An 18,635-nucleotide genomic window follows, 5' to 3' on the forward strand; every position below is an offset into this window, starting at 1 on the left:
TGTCAGAAGGACTTACGCCTAAAGAAAGAAGAAAGTCATACACACCTAGGGTGGCTTGAGGGTGAGTAAATCATGGGCTAATTTTCATTTTTGGGTGAACTATCCCTTTAAATTCCTACAAGAATATGTATTACTGTGTAATGTTGTTTTTGGAAAATCCCCACATTTATTGCTTACGAGTTTGAGGTATGGTTGGGTTGAGGAGTAAAGGTAGGGTTAGGATTAGGGGTAAGGTTAGGGATAAAATTAACAGTGTAACTACAAATACAAGTACTTTAAATGTAATTACAATGCACAAACATAAGTATATAGTATCAAATGGATAAGTACGTAGTAGGTAAGACCACCTGATATAAAGTTTGACCCATTAGGTTTTTTTAGATTGTATTTTCTCAAGTTAAACCCAGTCACAGTTTGGAACTGAACAGGTTATGACTGGATAGGAGAGATCACTTGAAATATTAAACCACTGTAAGAATATCATTCAAATATATGTATGACTTTCTTTATTTTGTGGAACAATATCATATTTTGAGGAATTGTAACAAATCCACTGGAGGCGAGCTTGGCGAACCAGAGTGCAGCATTTATTTCCATTACAATATCAAACGTAAAACAAAGGCATGACGTGGCATGAACAACAGTGGACATGTGGCAAACATGAGGGCTTAAATACACACGACTAATGACAAGACAAGGGACACCTGTGCACAATGAACCAATCACATGACTAACACAGGGAATCACATGATCAGACATGAATCATGAACCAAACGCCCCACATAAAAACACAACAAAACAAGACAGCAAAAGCTCAGGAGGGTGGAGGAGCGGATTTATTATTTTCATTCACACCTGTTTTTCACTCATTTTAGGGAAGAACTGACCTATGAGATGTTGGCTTTGGATCCCAGAGCGTCTGATGATGAGATGCTGGAGTCGGAAGCGTCTATCGGGACAGCAGACAGCTCGGAAAACCTCATGGAGTCTGAAGGAGCCATGTCCGATCAATGGGGTAACGGCGCTGTTTTAGAAGGTTTTGTGGTAGTTTTAAAGAGTTTTGTCATTATTTACTCTCTCTCATGTCGATCCAAACCCATAAGACTTTGGTTGATCTTTGAAACACAACCTGAGATGCTTCTGTACTAAACCAGAACTTAGAAGATCCAAAAAGGACATAAAGTCAATGTAAAATTAATCCATTTGAATCAAGTCTTGTAAAGAGATGTGATCGCTTTATATGATGAACAGATTTATTTTTGCCTTTTATTCACATCTAACCAATGATATGATTCAATTCATATTTATTTGTATAGCACTTTTCACAGTACACATCATTTCAAAGCAGCTTTACAGAAAATCCACATTACAATGTAGAGTGATCTGTTATCAGAGGAAACTGTCCAAGTTATGGATTTCAGAAATGTACATATACAAAATCACAGTTAGCTAAAAATTTATTCATTTAAACAATTTAATGATTTAATGCAGAAACAATGAGCTCATAGAGGTAATGAATACTTGTTTGTTAACATGATTATATTATGTGCTCTATGTGTGTGTTGTTTATATGTGAGTATTAAATGCCTAAATTTAATCTGTTCATCATATAAAGCAATTCTATCTCTTCACAAGACCTGGATTAAACGTCTCGATTCATGCAGATTTATTTTACAACGCATTTATGACTTTTTTGGATCTTCTAAGATTTGGTTACCTGGACTTTAACCCTTGTGCGTAACACAAAAATGCCATATCATAAAAATGTGAAGCTTGTGAGCACAGATTTAAGTTTGGTCTCATTTTAAAGAAGACCCTTGGCAGATTATTGTTGAAGTAAAACAAAAAGTTATAGAGGTTTAAGTTTATGATTATGAAAATTATTTATGAACATTATTTTATATAAAATATATACTTTATGAAACGTGTTTAAACCTGGGATTAAAAATTGCAGTTTTAATGGGTTTCAATGGGGACATTTTTGTCCTGAAGGTCCTGAGAGGAACTATTTTGTGTTAGTAGTGCAAAATATATTTAATAAAGAAAAATCGGGGTGAAAATTCCAATAAAAATACACACCTGTGCCAAAATGTATGCAGTTGGTATTAACACAGGCGCACACACAATAAACCTAAAAAAGACAAACGTGTCCACAAGGTCGCATAAGGGTAAAACAGAGGGACAGAAACCTTTAAGAAATCTTAATTTGAGAGGTGAGTAAATGATGACAGAATTGTAATTTTTCAGTGAACGGTTTTGCACGTGATTTGTAGTGTCAAACGTCTCCTTTTTAGAAAGACTCACCGGCACGGTGTCGGCAACACGCTGGAGGAAGTCCGAGTCTAAAAGCAGACGTGGTTTACGGCGTCAGCCCGAATCCCTGGACTCCGTGGACTCGGCCGTAGCCTCGCTCTCCTCCGAGACGCCTCACTACCGGCTCCGTTCCTCCTCTTCCGGGCCTCTGTTTTCCTCCGCCTCTTCCGGTGGGGATTTGCACATTCTCCCCGACCAGGAGGGCTTGGAACAGGCTTCCCTGACCACCCGATGTGCCTCCAGCTCCGAGAAAACCCGTCCACGACCCCGAGGGAACCGAAGCTGCCCGCCAAAGTCCCGCGAGGAAGGAGGCGTTCGCAGACGAGAGCACGAATTTGGTTCTTCTCAGCCTTTAGTGCTGTACGGGAGTAATGAGTTCATGGTGTGATCATGATGGTGTCCAACATTAGCTGGAGCTGGAAACGCAGAAACGTCTGAATAACATTTGAAGCGAAAGAGAAAAGCTTGGAGATCAACCATCACAGCCTTTCACTGCACAGTCCTGTTAATGAACGAAACTATGAGCAAAAAGTACGGTGTAAAAATTGAACGAGAAGATGAACGCACCCATATCTACGACCTACTGACTGTAAAGTGGACCTGCTGGACTGGTCCGTTCTTCACAACAGATTCTAAGAATAGTTGAACTGGGAAAGAGCGATTTTTAATCAACCTGTGATGTCCATTTTCATGTTTACAGAACTGAGCCAATGAGAGGTCACATGACTTCAACTGACTGCATGCCGTATTGCTACCATTGTTTTCACTCTATGATTAAAACCTTTGATAAAGTGCTAAATATGTAAAATAATATTATATTATTGATGAGGGTCGAATGAATGGTGTAAATAGCTGAAATCCCTGTGCTGCTGGTTGACCCGTGTGAAAAAATTACGTCTTTTTGTGTTGCAGATGGAAAACTTGTGTGAATCTGGTGTCCGTCTCTGTATGTTGAGTTTCTTATGGGTGAGTCTGACGAAAACGCACGAGGTCCAGGTCTTATTTCTTCCCTAAACAGATTTTTAATGTTTTTTTTGTTGTTGTTTTTTTTGCATAAAGCAAATAATCTAGATTTTCTTTATGCAAAATGGTTTTGATTCTGGGGTGAAATTGGACCCGGACGTGTACTAGTGAGATTCATCCACGGTTTTGCTTTTTTCTTCTTGTTTTTTGGTTCCAGAAACACGTTTTCCCTTCAGATGGAAAATCAAAAGGATGAATAGGGATGAAAAGTCAAGTGTGTTTGTACCATGATTCTTTGCTGTAGTTTTAATCACTGTTGTTTGTTTCGTTGTTTTTTTCCATCAGTGTTACGTGCAACAAAATCAGGACTTGAATTTTTTTTGTAAAATTGCTTTTTTAAAGTATATTGTGTTTTATACATGCTGATATTTTATTGTGAAATTTAAGTATATAAATATATTTTTTGGTGTAATGTTCCACTGTGCCATCCGGAGTCACATATTTAGTTCTCTTGGCCACAACGTCCTTTTTGGTTAAACTTTTACACTGCAAAAAATGCTTTTCTTACTCAGTATTTTTGCCTTGTTTCCAGTCAGTCCAAATATCTAAAAATGTCTTACATCAAGATGCATTTACCATAGTAGTATAGCATAAGATATTATGTCTTGTTTTCTAGGGGTAAGAGAGTTTTTGCTTAAAACAAGAAAATGTATCTGCCAATGTGGTCAGAATAATAATATGGTTTCTGCTTGAATTAAGTTTATTTTTCTGACCCCATTGGCAGGTAATTTTTCTTGTTTTAAGCAAATTTTGCATTTTGAAATGCATCTTGATTTAAGAATTTTTAGATATTTGGACTGGAAACAATACAAAAATACTAAGTAAGAAAAGCATTTTTTGCAGTGTACTTTTGATTTAGGACTAATTTATCACACGCGCATCTAAAACAGGGTCCTCTGCTGTGTTTTTTACCCTTTAATCTGACATTAAGATGCCCATTTATAGCAGTAAAGTTCATAGAAAACAAGGACACATAACAGCATAAAGCTCGAAGCTTTATTATAAACTATAGTAAGTTTACACAGTGAACATTGCTGTTTGTGTGCAGGGAATGTGTCTCCAGAAGCTGTTTACTCCTTTTTGATGTGCAGTTACATATATCTATGTCTATATTTATGTCATATCATAGCCTATTGCAAGAAACCATCACCATGGTGCAATGTCACATAAGACTTAAGCTATGTTTTAATGTTTCGATAAGTATACTTGGGTACTATCTTAACCTTAAGTCCACTAATGCTCAAAAACAGGCGGTAAGAAGGAAGCGGTGGTTTGTTGCGTCCTGCATAAGTGAATGTAATCACTGTAGCATGCTACACTATTGTCAAAGTTTCTCTTTTACAGCTTATGTATTTAAGATCATGTTTAAGGCCAGAAACATACTCTATGCAAATACGCAAACCCGAATGCAGTTCCGTACATATTTAACATATATTAACTGTGTGGCTTTAAGTACTTACCTTCAAATGTCTGTCGTTAAACCGGATTTAGCTAGCTAGCTATAAACATGTTGACAGTCTAACATTAGCTTACTTCTCTTCAAACTGTCCCTCGTCAGTAGTTGACCTGAAACCGTTATTATGCTAATTAACTCTAAGCGCGCGCTATTCGCAGAGACACGTGACCCTGCGTAGCTAGACGCGTTTGCTATCACGCACTTGAGTATGTTTCTGTATGTTTGAAAACAAGGGATGTCATTTGAGGGATGTAATATCTTATTTTATGTTGAATGAACCTGCGCTGTGTGTTTTGATGGACAGAGTAAGTCTAAACAAATTTGTGCTTTTGGATTTTGTGTTTGTGCTCTCGTGAGCGCAGTTGTAAACGGTGCAATTTGTGTAATATTTCTTTATTGTGCAAATCAATGTGTAAGGATGTAAAAAGAAAAATGAACATAATCATTGTCTTATTAAAAAAAAATTAAAATAAAAAGAAACCTGGCATATCTTTTCCTTATTTGTCCTGGTAGAGAATGCATTTAATAATAGGTATAAAGAGTGGATAATATCTTTCTGTCAGTATTTAGCAATTAACGTTATATAATATATAATTATAATTTGACAGTATTTAACAATTATATAATTTATAATTGTCGAAACAAATATTTAAAGTGAATGGACGCTCCTTTCTCTAATCTGTAAAATGAAGGAAAGATTTCATGACTCATGTGTTATTGTCATCATGTGTTAATTATTTTATTCACTTTAATTATGTTTAGCTATTTTAAATAAACGGTCCATTCTGAACTGGCTTGCCTTTCTCTGTTAGACCCTGCATTTCTGTAACTTTTGTTATTTCCAGACAGTTCCTTATAAAATACAATTAAAAATCAATAGAAACAAGATAAAGTAGATGCTATTACGTTTACAGATGTTTTTTCCAACTTATTTTTCACGATATCGATATTTCACGGTCACTAGAAGAACTCAAGTCACGCGTCAGAAGTGGGCGTGTCTGTTGCTGGGCAGAACAGCATTTGATTTAACTATGTGAATCTTAAGTTTTACTCTTAATATAAAACCAATTTCTCCTTGACTGAAATTATGACTCAAAATAATGCTCTGGTACCGCCCTAGCCGCTTACACATTAAAATTGTCAGATTAATTTAGATTTATTATAATAAAAATAACTTACAGTAAAAATCACAATGCGTTTATGTGGTCTCGTTTATACAAGTTTGTTTTTTATGAAAACGCGGTAATAACTGTGGTAATAACATAGCAGAAACTTAAGAAACAACTGTGGAAACAAACAAACATCCACACTTCAGTTGCCATGGCGTTTGCGGTCACTGCTGTCCTCGTGAGGGCGGAGCGCGCATTGCTCATGGATCCGTCATCAGTGTTCATAATAAAAGCGAACGTGATCGCTGAGGACATTCAGGAGAAACGAAACCGATTCGAGACGACAAAATGAAAGAGTCTAAACGCGTGGAATCTGTGGGAAATAAACCCAGACTGTCGCTGGTCGATCTGGTCGTGAGCTTTATAAGCGCGGTCACGCGAGCCCTGCTGAGGTTGTTCCGGTGGAGCGCGAGCCCGAGCGGTGAGTTCGCGTGTGTTCTCCTTTAATAAGTGTTCAATATGTTACAAACTAAAGCTCTGTTGTATGATAAAGGGTTTAAAAGGGCTGTTGTTTGTGTCACCGAGATTCACTATGCTAACCAAAGAACAGCAATGACACAAGATGTAACTTTCGCAACAACACTAATAAAGCATAATGAAGTGTACTGGTTTGTTTCGACAGATAAAGCCATGATAGTCGATGCAGAGACGCCGGTGTTCTTTGACCTGGAAACCACTGGACTGGGTATAACTTCTTTATAACACACACTTCTACAGCTTTTACATCATGTGAAGTTTGTTTGCCACTTTTAGCCTACACAAGTGTCACTTTCATCATGTAATAACATCAATAATCTGTTAAGCTTTATATAATGAACAGTTTGTGTGGGGGATGTGTACATGGTTAATGGAAACATAGAATCAGGCCATTGCTTAATTATATGCATTTTATCACTTTTATAAGCACAAAGTTCCCGTACGAATATATACTATACTCACCAGCGCTACAAAAGTGTGATCAGCCATTCCTATCGCGACGATGATGATAACATGTGCAACTTGTTTGAAATCTATCGATAATTTAGACCTTTAAAACACAGTGGAGAATGTCAAACATAATCTAAAACAACCACATAAACTAAATAAGACCATCATCCTGCACCAACATAAATTAGAAAGCTTTTTAAACTCATGAGCACCTTTACTTATCAAATTCTATTGTATTTATTGTGGTACATTTTGACTAACTTGTAGAATTTATAATAGATTAGCCTATTTGTTAATGGAATAGATTTTTTCATAAAGATTTACATTACAACTGTGGCGTGTTGTAGATATAGTTTGTGAATGTGTAGGTAGCTAGTTTTCATTACAAATGAAAAAGGGAAGAAAAAAAGTCAACATTGGCGTAGCATGGTAATGAGCCATTAATGATCTTAAGTGTAATTATGTGCTTATTGTAATAAATGCAGCATTATTGTTGAACAATTACAAGACCTATGTCAGTTTTTAGGTCAAGCACAAGTTCAAATCAAGAGGATCTTCTTGGTTTTCCCCAATATGTGCTCTGATAATCCGTTTCTAATTAGTTTAAAATATGAAAAACAGTCACCCAATATAACTATAAGCGGAAAAATATTATATTTAAAAACACAATGCATCTAATTCTACAGTAAAAAAAAAAAAAGTAAATAAAAAGTATAAAACTGAAACTGTATATGAAAATGCCATCCGCTAATGCCTAAAAAAAAAAAAAATTGGTTAAATACAGTATAAATGAAAAATAATTTTAAAAGCACAATGCATGTAATTCTACAGTAACATTATTAAAAAAAGTATAAAATATATCAAAATGCCATCCCATAATGCCTATTGAATATTAATTGGTTAACGATAACTGAAACATGTTTTTAAAAGCTTGTAATTCTACAGTAAAATATTACTTAAAAAATAAAATAAAATAAATTATAAAACATATCAAAATGCCATCCACTACTAATGCCTAAAGAAAATTAATTGGTTAACTACAGTATAAGTGAAAAATATTTTTAAAAGCATAATGCATGTAATTATACAGTAAAATACTGTAAAAAAAAATAATTTTTAATAAGTATAAAATATATATCAAAATGCCTTCCCATAATGCCTAAAGAAAATTAATTGGTTAACTATCAGTGCAAAATATTTTTAAAAGCTTTAATGCACGTAATTCTACAGTAAAATATTGTAAAAAAAAAAAAAAAAAAAGTATAAATCATATCAAAATGCCATCCGCTAATGCCTAAAGAAAATTAATTGTTTAACTATCAGTGCAAAATATTATATGTTTAAAACACAATTTTTGTAGAAAAAAAAGAATAAGTATAATATTAATGTCATAATGGCTGAGCCGTGTTTCCCCGTCCTCAGACACGTCTGCGTGTGACATCGTGCAGCTGTCGGCCATCAGCGGGAACCGGACGTTTAACGCGTACCTCCTGCCCCGCTGCAGCATCACTGACGGGGCGTCCCGGGTCACGGGTCTCACGGTCTCCGGCCAATCCCTGCTCTTCAACCGCCGCCCCGTTCCCACCGTCCCACACAGACGCGCCCTCGCCGACTTCATCTCGTTCCTCAAGACCTTCAGCGGGCCGTTCCTGGTGGGCCACAACAGCCGGCGCTTCGACTGGCCGATCCTGCGGCGGGTCCTGGAGGAGTTCGTCCTGCTGGAGGAGTTCAGGCGCGTGGTGTCGGGGTGTGTGGACACGCTGCCGCTGAGCAGAGACATGTTCCAGCTGCAGAAGTACTCCCAGCCCTTCCTCGTGCAGCAGTTCCTGCGGGAGCCGTACGGCGCGCACGACGCCTCGGAGGACGCCCGGACCCTGCAGGAGCTTTACCGCGTGTGGGACCCCAGCCGGAGCCTCGTGAGGAAGCACACCACCACACTCACATGATGATGATGCAACACGTTTACATACTCATTAGCTCTACCGTGATGATGCAACGGTTTCTGTTTTAACGGTGCACTGAACAGTTCCAGAATAGAAATGCACTGTACAAAAAAAGTGTGGTTTCAACTTAAAAATTTAAGGCAGCATGAAAACTTTGTCAACTCAAATATCCAAGTTGTCGCTTAGTACAACTTCACTTTTCCAGTTGATTAAACTTAAAATGAAGGCGGCACAAACACTGAGTTTTTTAAGTTGAAACAACAATTTCTTGTTCACAGTGGAGTGCATTAGTTTTATAACGAAAAGGTACGTTTTCTTGGCAAATCATCTCCATAAATTACGGCTCATAAGTTAACATCAGTTAATATATTATATTAGCACTATTGCGTGTGGAAACCCTGCCACAACCTCACGAGGAAGCACAAAACAGCCCTGTGATGATGCAACGGTTACCGTATTAAACGTGCACTCAACTCAACTCAACTCAATGCAAATTCCACAATATAAATAGTGCCTTAGTAGTGCAATAATTTTATACAATATTTTTTTTTTTTTGGCTGCTCATCTGACGCAAGCAGCGATCGATAAATTATGGTTCATATCATTTTCTTTTTTTACATTTTTTTTTTTTTAAATCGGTGCTTTATTGAATTTTGCAACAATAACTGTGCGATGTGTGATGATGTCACGGGTACTTCACTGGCTGAAAATACTGCATGTGTGGTAATGGAATTAAGTTGCACTAAACTTAAGTTTCAGAATAGAAATAGTGCTTTTTAGAGGGTGCAATAATTTTATAATTTTTATTTTATTTTTTGGCAAAAAAAAAAAAAAAAAAATTATCATAAATTACGGTTCATATAATTTTCATTTTTCAAAACGTTTTTTTTTTAATAATCTGTGCTTTATTGAATTTGCAACAGTAACTGTGCGATGTGTGTAAGCGGAATTAAGTTGCACTAAACTTAAGTTCCAGAACAGAAATAGTGCTTAGAGGGGTGCAATAATTTTATAATGAAAAGTAAAAAGAATTGGGCTGATGAGAGCAGTTGTTCATAAATTACGGTTCATATCATTTTCATTTTTCAAAACAGTTTTTTAAATAATCTGTGCTTTATTGAATTTGCTACAATAACTGTGTAATGTGTGATGTGAAGTCTTATTTTACACTGAACGTGTGTAAAGTCTCATTATGTTTATCATTCAAATCATCTGTAAATTATGCCACGGTGTTAAAAGTGTTTTATTTTCTGCCTGCTTTATTATTTTATTTCTGTTTCAGTCTAATATCAGGTTTTGGGATCCGGTTTAGCTTCCTTTTCTTGGTCTCAGGTGTCCGAATGAATATAATCTCTCAGAATTTCATTTCTACATTCTCACATATTGATATTTATTTAGTAACTGGAAATATGGACTATTTTATGAAGCTGCTAAATTTGCTTTTTTCTGTGTTTTGGAGTAAGTCTGTAAAACTGTAAAATTATGCAAAAAAAATTATGCTCCTGTTGATTTCACTTTATTAAACTTTATATATGACTTTCTGCATTCGGTTCTGCTTCCCTTTCTTGATCTCAGGTGTCAGAATGAATAAACCCTCATATATTGACATTTATTCAATAACTGGAAATATGAACCATTTTATGAAACTGCTAAATTTGCTTTTATGTTTGCTATGCAAATAATGTTCCTGTTGATTTCACTCGATTAAACTTTATATATATATATATATATGACTTTCTGTATTTCGGTGGCAACTAAACATTTACAAACATGAAAAAATAAATGTATTTGAATTTTTTTCTTTTTTTATTGGAATTAAGATTTTGCACAAATTCCATAGAGTTGAAGTGTTGATGATCAGTTACAACACACAAAACTTCATGTCCAAAACAATCTTCAGACACTAGAGCAAAAGGAAGGATTTTTCCAGAAGGAATATGCAAATAAGTCCCGTCGACTCCGCCTGGATGCTGATGAATATTCATGTTTATGTAGATCAGGATTCTCAATATTCCAGCAGAACGATTCTGCAAGTCCAGATGTGAAGCGTTCTTCGTGTCACTCATCCATGTGCACGTCTTCTGCCAGTTTCTGGACCATCTTGTCCTCCAGCTGTTTGGCTTGACCTGAGGAGAGACGGCAGAGACGTTGAGCTGCACAATTCATCTTTAAAAGATGGGGATCTCCATTCAAACACACACATGATCTCATTCCTAAATGTGGTCTATTAAACCTTTCATTCAAACATTCAGATCTGTTCTGATCCAGAGAGAGCCGCTGTCATGTGAAGGTCTGAAACAGCTGAAAGTCTTTTCAACCACACAGAATCATTATTTCTGTCTTACAATCATTCAAATAATCACAGAAGTACTGGGATAAAAGGTTATAGTTCGGATATAAACACTGATGTCTACAGTAGAGATCAGAAAAAGTAGATCACCACTGTGACACGATCGCACCAATTACATCATTACACCAGTAGGTGGCGACAAGTGACTGTTAAATGTATTTGTCATTGAATAATTCCCTCGAGATTCACTCAGAAATGCAGATCCAGTACAACAGTAATTATTTCATCCAGTAATAAAACAAGTATTTATGATAAGGATGCACGATATATCGGCCACCTTATCGTTACTGGCTCGATGTGGCTGATATATTAAAGCTGATTAATAATGTATTATGTCCTTCAGCTGAGACTCTTCAGATGTGCACTGTTCAACATGATGGTTTTAAATTGCTTGAAATATGATTGAAATCACTTTAAAAAAAAGAAAACACAGTTCAGTGCAACATGTGCAGCGAGTCTGTCATATCGGCTACATAACATTATAATGAGAATATTATAATCGTGTGTTTGAGACATGGCTTTTAATGGGGAGACTTGTTTTTGTAATCAGGCTCTCAAAAATTATATCAAACTTTGGATTTAGATTTATCAGCCAATATATCGGTTATCAGCTTTCAAATATAAAGAGGTATCGGCCAACACTTTAATGTCGGTGCATCCTAAGTTTATAAGCGAGTTCTTGAATCATTCATTCAATAATTAACATTTTTAAGGATACAGCAACATTTTGTCAAAACCTCTAGTAAATGACGTTATTTTGTTGAGCTGTCTGTTCAGAATCATGAGGAAATCGTGAAACACAGTGTGTGTGTGTGCAGTGTGTGTGTGTGTGTGTGTGTGTGTGTGTGTGTGTGTGTGTGTGTGTGTGTGTGTTACCTGCGTGTGGAGCTTTGATGAGGTGGATGTTCTTCTTGACTTCGCTGATATCGGCCGCCTTCTCCAGCTCTTTGCCTTTCTTCAGCCTGTGCAAATATGGACATGTTCATGGAGGAATCAAATTACTGACCAACTTTACAAGAAAAGTTTCTGCAATCGGGCTCTCTTTCCCTCCATCATAAACGAGTGTGACACAGTAAACGCTGTCATGTTCTCTGGTGTTCGGGAACACACTCCTGTGAGACGCTTCTGGAGGGAATTACACTGAATCATTCTGATCACACACTTTTGCCTTGTCTAAATAAATACACACACTTGTTGTCTCGGCCACTTGAGAGCGCGCGCACGCGACAGGAAGAAAGTGCGCAAGACTGTCTTAAAAATGCCCTGATGAAGTGCAGTGCCCTTAAAGGGGTCGTCGGATGCAAAATTCTCTTTTATATGGTGTTTGCATATAAATGTGTTTGCAGTGTGTGTGGACACGACCACCATACAGTGAGAAACATCCATTCACAAATTAAATTTTTTAATCCTCAAAAAGCCTAAACACTCTCAATAATCAAGCCGTTTGGACTTTGAGCAGTATGATGTCATAATGCTCATGCTCCGCCCACGACCACTGACGGACTATATTAGCATATTTCCCGTATATATATATATATATATAAGTCTGGTCAAAATTCCTCAATGGTTGTGTAAAACACTTTTTTACCTCCTCAAAAGCAGCTCTGTTCACAGCGACTCGTTTCGGTGCATGTGTCTTTAAATGATAATGAGGTGATATTAACATTTAAAGAGACATGCACCTCATTATCCTTCGCACTGAAACGGGTCGCTGTGAACACAGCTGCTTTTGAGGAGGTAAAAAAGTGTTTTACACAATCATTGAGGAATTTTAACCAAAATATGTTACAAACTGTACATGAAGACCCTAAAGAATCACACCAACTTGTGGAAACTGGGCATCCGACGACCCCTTTAAAGCACACTAAACCCACACTATCTCCAATACCGATTCAGAGCGTATCCCATCATGCATTATCTTCGGCAACTCATGTGCCCCGAAATCGCAAGATGTTGAGGACAACATTCCACTGATACATAAAATTTGGTAGTAAAAACAAAGTGTTGCATGTTTTATTGGTGTAAGGATGAGTTTGGTGTGTGTAGCCTATTTTCTACAACAACTGTTTTCATCACTTAACTAGAAGCACCACTATTGTAAATGTGTGTCTTCTGTTAGTCACACAGCGACTACTGAACAGACATGCAGACGTTTATCTTAAAATGCAAAGTATTGGAAATATAAATAAAAGCTCTGTTAACACTTGCAAAGACCACAAGTGTGTGTGTATTTGGACAGAGCCACCAAACCAACATTAGAGATGCTGCGATGCCATTGGTCCGCTGGTTACTCCAGTTATCCAATCACAGCCTCTGAGGCAAAGTCACATGATGTTTGAGGGGTTTTATTCAGTAAATGTGTTTCCGTCGGAGTTTACGTCTTCTAATCGGATAAAACAACTGAGCAAATAAGTGGTTTATGCACATGATTAGAATTTAAGCGCATCTCGGCAGGGTTTTTTATGCAATATCCCCAAAATGTGTGTAAAAATATTGCCCCTAAACTTCAGAAAAACACAGATGTTAAATGTTGAGCTCACCTGTTGATGATGAAGCGAGCCTGCCGCTTGGTCTTGATGACCTCGACCTTCTTCATCGCCACCACTGTTGAACACAAACACAGGGTTCAGGTTAAGAGTGGGTCAGTTTCACCTCAGTAACACCACGGTAAAGCCGGCGCACTCACTCGTCTTGCTCCACAGCTCTCTGTTGTATTTGACGGGAATATTCCTGCGCTTCTCGAACTCCAGCGCGTTATCCTGTCAAACACAATCACCAGCATTAATGAGTTTATATAACAGTCCTTGAGTCTGGTCATGCTGAGTCTGGGCTTCTGTCTTCAGGTGGAAGATATCGAGAGCTCAATGTCGACTCGATCGGTTTAAAAACTCCATTTGAATCCTGAATGGCAAGTACAAAGAGCTATGGTTGTCTCTGGTTAGCACTGATTACTTTATATCATTTATTGTTTTATATTATTAATTATTATCTACTGTTGGTTATTGTTATTTATTGCTGGTTTTATGGTTTATACCGTGGTTAATTGTGCAATAACAATTCCCTTTTCAGCTGTGCAATAAGACACATGATATACACGTTTGTATGGACGGTCTATGTGAGGTACATGTGATTTATCTATTTATAGTTCGTGTGATGTAAAAATGCAGCATGTACACTGTTGCCCAAGACAAATTTCCCTAAGGGGACAGTAAAGTATATTGTATTGTATTGTATTGGTCAATAGGGTATATGTCGAACGTCGCATTACGAAACCGGAAAACAGAACGCATCGCTTCCGGTTCAGGTCTTTTGTATGTGCTTCTTGCATTTTTTTACTGTTTTACTCAAGATAACTTAAAAGGAGCGAGCAAAGATGATCATAACCAATGTCCCTCGCATGTGAAGATCGATATTTAAAAGTAAAAAAAAAAAAAATCTTCACACTAACGTTTAGATATTTAAATAGAATAAAACGCCAATAACAAAGTGAGATAGGTAGGTTAGCTGATTACCTTAAAATTCCATAGATATCGGCGTCAGTTCATACGGCTGTTAACACTTTCTATGACAAGCGGATGCGATGAGACCAGGTTTCCGGTTTCGTCATGCGACGTTCGACATATACCCTATAGCTTTAACCGCTTCATCCAATGGTTCTATGTATCACTACACAACACCCCTAGCAACCACTCTTAGCAACACAAACATGTTTGCTCTCATTGATATAGGCCTATGTCACACTTCCTGCTTCCGGAACGCGGAGGAGGGATTCAGAACTTCCGGTCAACAGTATTTCTCCATAAGGATTTAGATTATCAGCCATAATGTCTAAACCATCCGAGGTAGACTGACCACGAGCTATGAGTTTGTGAAACGAAGGTTTTTGCTCCTGTAGAAGCTATAAATTCGTATGAAATCAACCTTGTTTTAAGAAAAACATGTTTTATCCACGATCTAATGAAAAAAAAACTACACTACCCACAATCCTAAGCGTAGCAGCAACGTCTGCTGATTGGACCAACTCGCTGTTACCATAGAAACGTTTACCAAACTGGCGAACGGCCGCCGCTGTTGTTGTAGTGCACCGGGTTGCTCTGCGTCAGGACGTAGACAGCCATAACTCAGCTTTCACGCTTTTCCACTTGAGAGTTTTCATTTACCATCCGAACCACATCGTCATATGTGACTTCAGGCACGTTGCGGAGAGATTTGGTCCAGCCGTATCTATCGGACTCTGCCATTGTAGAAAGCTAACCGGAAGAGCCGTATCCCTACTAAAAGACGTACTTCCGGTCTTCAATTTTTTCGTGACATAGGCCTATTGTTCAAGCTTATAGAGTAGAGTATTGTGAGATATCGAGTAAGCGAGTGTATCTGCATTAACAGTAGATATGTCATTTTCCTTCAGGTCAGTCCTATATTCTTAATAATAAATCTGTGTGAATGTCTGCAGCGATATCTTGTCCTTTTAACAGTGATGGGGTTTCCCCGTGCCATGACGCGCTAGTCATCTGTCAGTTGCTCTTGCTTTCCGTGTTCAGCTCACAAGTTTCAGTCCTTTCAATATAAAAGTCTTCTCTCCTGACTCACTCACTCATAATGTCACTTCTGTTGCTGTTCACGATCAGGGACTATTTTTTCCAGCGGAAGGAAGGCTTTTAGTGATTTTACTTCATGAAAGTTGCATAGGTACATGTTTTTCGGCTTTAATATTTATATTATGTGGTAACCGTTTTCTAAAAGCAGTAAGCTACTCAAGGCTAGTTCACGTCGCAGCCTCGAGTGCCTCATCGCTTACATAACCGCTGTTTAACAGGTGCAGATGTGTGGGTCTCTCACCAGCGTCAGCTCTTTGCCCGCTGATTTCCTGAATGCTTTGGTCCATCTGGTCTTCCTCGGGTTTCGCTTCTTCTTGAAGTTTCTGTGGCATTTAGATCTGCAGAACCTGAAAGACTTCAAGACCACAAACCTGTCAGGACTCACACTGATAAACACAGACTGAGAACATGTCAGGACTACCAGAGGCTTATTCTGGATATCATATTATCATGTGATAACATATTAAACATTATAGTACAATATACACTACCAGTCAAATTAATGTTTTTAAAAGAAGTCTCTTCTGCTCACCAAGACTGCATTTATTTGATTAAAAAAAAAAGTGAAATTTTACAAATAATATTGTGAAATATTATTCTACTGTAAATCATCTGTTTTCTGTGAATGTATAGTAAAGTGTAATTTATTCCTGTGATCAAAGCTGAATGTTCAGCATCATTACTCCAGTCTTCAGTGTCACATGATCCTTCAGAAATCACTCTAATATGATGATCTGATGATCAAGAAACATTTATGATTATTATCGATGTTGAAAACAGTTATTTATATTTTTATTTCAAGGTTATTTGATGAATATAAAGTTTAAAAAAACAGTATTTATCTGAAATAGAAGCTTTTGTCAAATAAACAGCAGGAGACTTCTCTTAAAAACATTAAAAATATTACCGATCCAAAACTTTTGACTGGTAGTGTAAATAATATCAAATTAAATAAAATTGTATAAATTTGTATTTTATTAAATCACTGATTAAGTTAAATTGTTATCTATTATGTAAACTTATTTTATAAATTATGTGAAACATGATTCTCCCATGTTTCCATTATATGTATTATGAGTGTCGACACGTACAATCGTTCATAAACAACACATATATGAATCTGTGATCTCGTTCAAAAACACCTAATTCACATTTAATTCGTTAATAATAAACAATATGAAGCATCAATGTTAAACTAATCGTTGAAATGACACTCATCGTCCGTCTGACTTAAACACACACTGATATAAACACACACACACGCCAGTAATAGCCATCGCCCGAGTGTTTACCTTACAGTCGTTGCGCACAAACATCATCCCGTGTCCCGGGTACACCGGGGCCGAGCAGAAATAACACTTCTCGATACGCATTTTGATCAGTTGTTATTATTTAACTCGCACATGTGTCGCAGCGCTGCGAACACAGGCGGAAAAGAGGACGCTTTCCTTCCGCTTCCGGCGCATGACGTCATCACGCAGCGCACAGGCTCTAACGCCACTAGGAGGCCTGGAGTGGCATTACCACACAGTCACACTGTACAATAATATATATGAGTAATAAATCATGTATGTTTTCCTGTTACTTTAACTCATCGAAATAATTTGACCCTTTCAACAACTTTATTTTTTTTACGTTATGTACGAGATTCAACCAGACAAAATAGTTGATTATACATTTAAAAACAATTAAGGCAGCAACTAAACTAAAGTTTTCAAGTTCAAATGGATTACACTGAACGAAATTATTGTGAATATTTTACTTCTGTTTGAATTATTCCAATTTTAGACAGACGGATAGATACTTTATATCCAAATTGTTTTAATTGCTTAATTTTAAGTGGTTTTGTGTCAAATCGTAATGAATTGGGTTATTTTCAGTAGTGATGAACGGTTTCGAAACGTTTCAAAATTCCAATGTTTCGCCGCTTGTTTTTTATTTTATATTATTATTTATATTACATTTTTTTATATCAATTTGTAGACATTTTTAATGATACATTTGTAGGACTAAAATAAAAAGGAAGCGTTTTAGTTGATTGTCTCTAGCTCTCCATAAGACAAGCCCTACAATTTAATTAATTAAATAACACATATTATACAGACACTTCATATTTAATGGTAATAAATGATCTATACACTTTCAATTAAACATTTGTAATTGGTTTGTAAAATGTTTGGGCATGAGTTTTCATTGCATTTACACTGATCTGACCAGCAGGGGTCGCCAGCGCGCGGCGTTTCGAGTGAGTCATTTTGCGACTCGGTTCAATTGATTCATAGTTTCGAAAAGCTTCGTTTCTCCAATCATTGCTTTACCGTAGTCCTATTTTTGAAAAATCTAATATTTTAATGCAGTTAAGTGTAATAATAATAATAGCCTAATATTCAAAATAAACATCACTGGCATTAAACTCATTTACAAAAAGCGTGACATTAAAAAGGGGGGTGATTAACTAAAAAGAAAATTAGTCAAACAGTAATTTTTGAGAAATATTTTATTATAACGTGCATTGTTCTGACCACTTTTTTTGGCATGTAATTGAATCAAACTGGTACAACATGCTCAACATGAAGGGCTTAAATAATCATAATACAAATTATAATAAATCAACAGGCAAATCATGATATCATCAAACTAAAAGCCCATTAAAGTTCCTGACTCAGAGTATAAAACACATTTCTTTGGCTGTTCAGGGACATTCAATGAGCAAAATCCTTCAATATGAACAAGCAAAACATTATAAACACAAATGACAAGTTCAAAATCACTCATAAGAATAAAAAATAAAAAACACTGGAAAAAATACAGAGCATATTTAAGCATTTACAGCCCTAATTCAAAGTTTTTGTGGTA

General features: G+C 36.7%; 3 protein-coding genes across 6 annotated transcripts in view; 2 read left to right on the top strand and 1 right to left on the bottom strand.

The window, feature by feature from the left end:
* myo9ab (myosin IXAb) overlaps nucleotides 1-5,271 on the top strand; it is a 106,953-nt gene extending 101,682 nt beyond the window's left edge. The window contains exons 43-44 of one of the 4 annotated variants that reach the window (XM_079858926.1): nucleotides 876-1,015; nucleotides 2,274-5,270. In XM_079858926.1, coding sequence (XP_079715052.1) covers nucleotides 876-1,015; nucleotides 2,274-2,701 — 568 coding nt within the window. In that variant the 3' untranslated portion in view covers nucleotides 2,702-5,270. Of the gene's footprint in view, nucleotides 1-875; nucleotides 1,016-2,273 lie in introns of all 4 variants that reach the window. The other 3 variants (XM_079858927.1, XM_079858925.1, XM_079858924.1) reach the window with 3 other exon arrangements.
* Nucleotides 5,272-6,060: 789 nt separating this feature from the next.
* On the top strand, nucleotides 6,061-10,864 carry plex9.1 (PML-like exon 9.1). Its single transcript, XM_079858971.1, has 3 exons — nucleotides 6,061-6,382; nucleotides 6,584-6,646; nucleotides 8,311-10,864. Exons 1-3 carry the CDS (start codon nucleotides 6,250-6,252, stop codon nucleotides 8,832-8,834), a joined length of 720 nt encoding a protein of 239 aa, XP_079715097.1. The 5' UTR covers nucleotides 6,061-6,249; the 3' UTR covers nucleotides 8,835-10,864.
* rsl24d1 (ribosomal L24 domain containing 1) lies at nucleotides 9,451-17,247 on the bottom strand. The gene is made up of 6 exons (XM_079858972.1): nucleotides 17,072-17,247; nucleotides 16,021-16,134; nucleotides 13,868-13,940; nucleotides 13,722-13,785; nucleotides 12,058-12,143; nucleotides 9,451-10,957 (listed from the first exon to the last, which is right to left on the bottom strand). Exons 1-6 carry the CDS (start codon nucleotides 17,150-17,152, stop codon nucleotides 10,890-10,892), a joined length of 486 nt encoding a protein of 161 aa, XP_079715098.1. The 5' UTR covers nucleotides 17,153-17,247; the 3' UTR covers nucleotides 9,451-10,889.
* Nucleotides 17,248-18,635: the final 1,388 nt, after the last annotated feature.

This window comes from Squalius cephalus, assembly GCF_949319135.1.
Source record: "Squalius cephalus genome assembly, chromosome: 23".
NCBI classification, from domain to species: Eukaryota; Metazoa; Chordata; class Actinopteri; order Cypriniformes; family Leuciscidae; genus Squalius; species Squalius cephalus.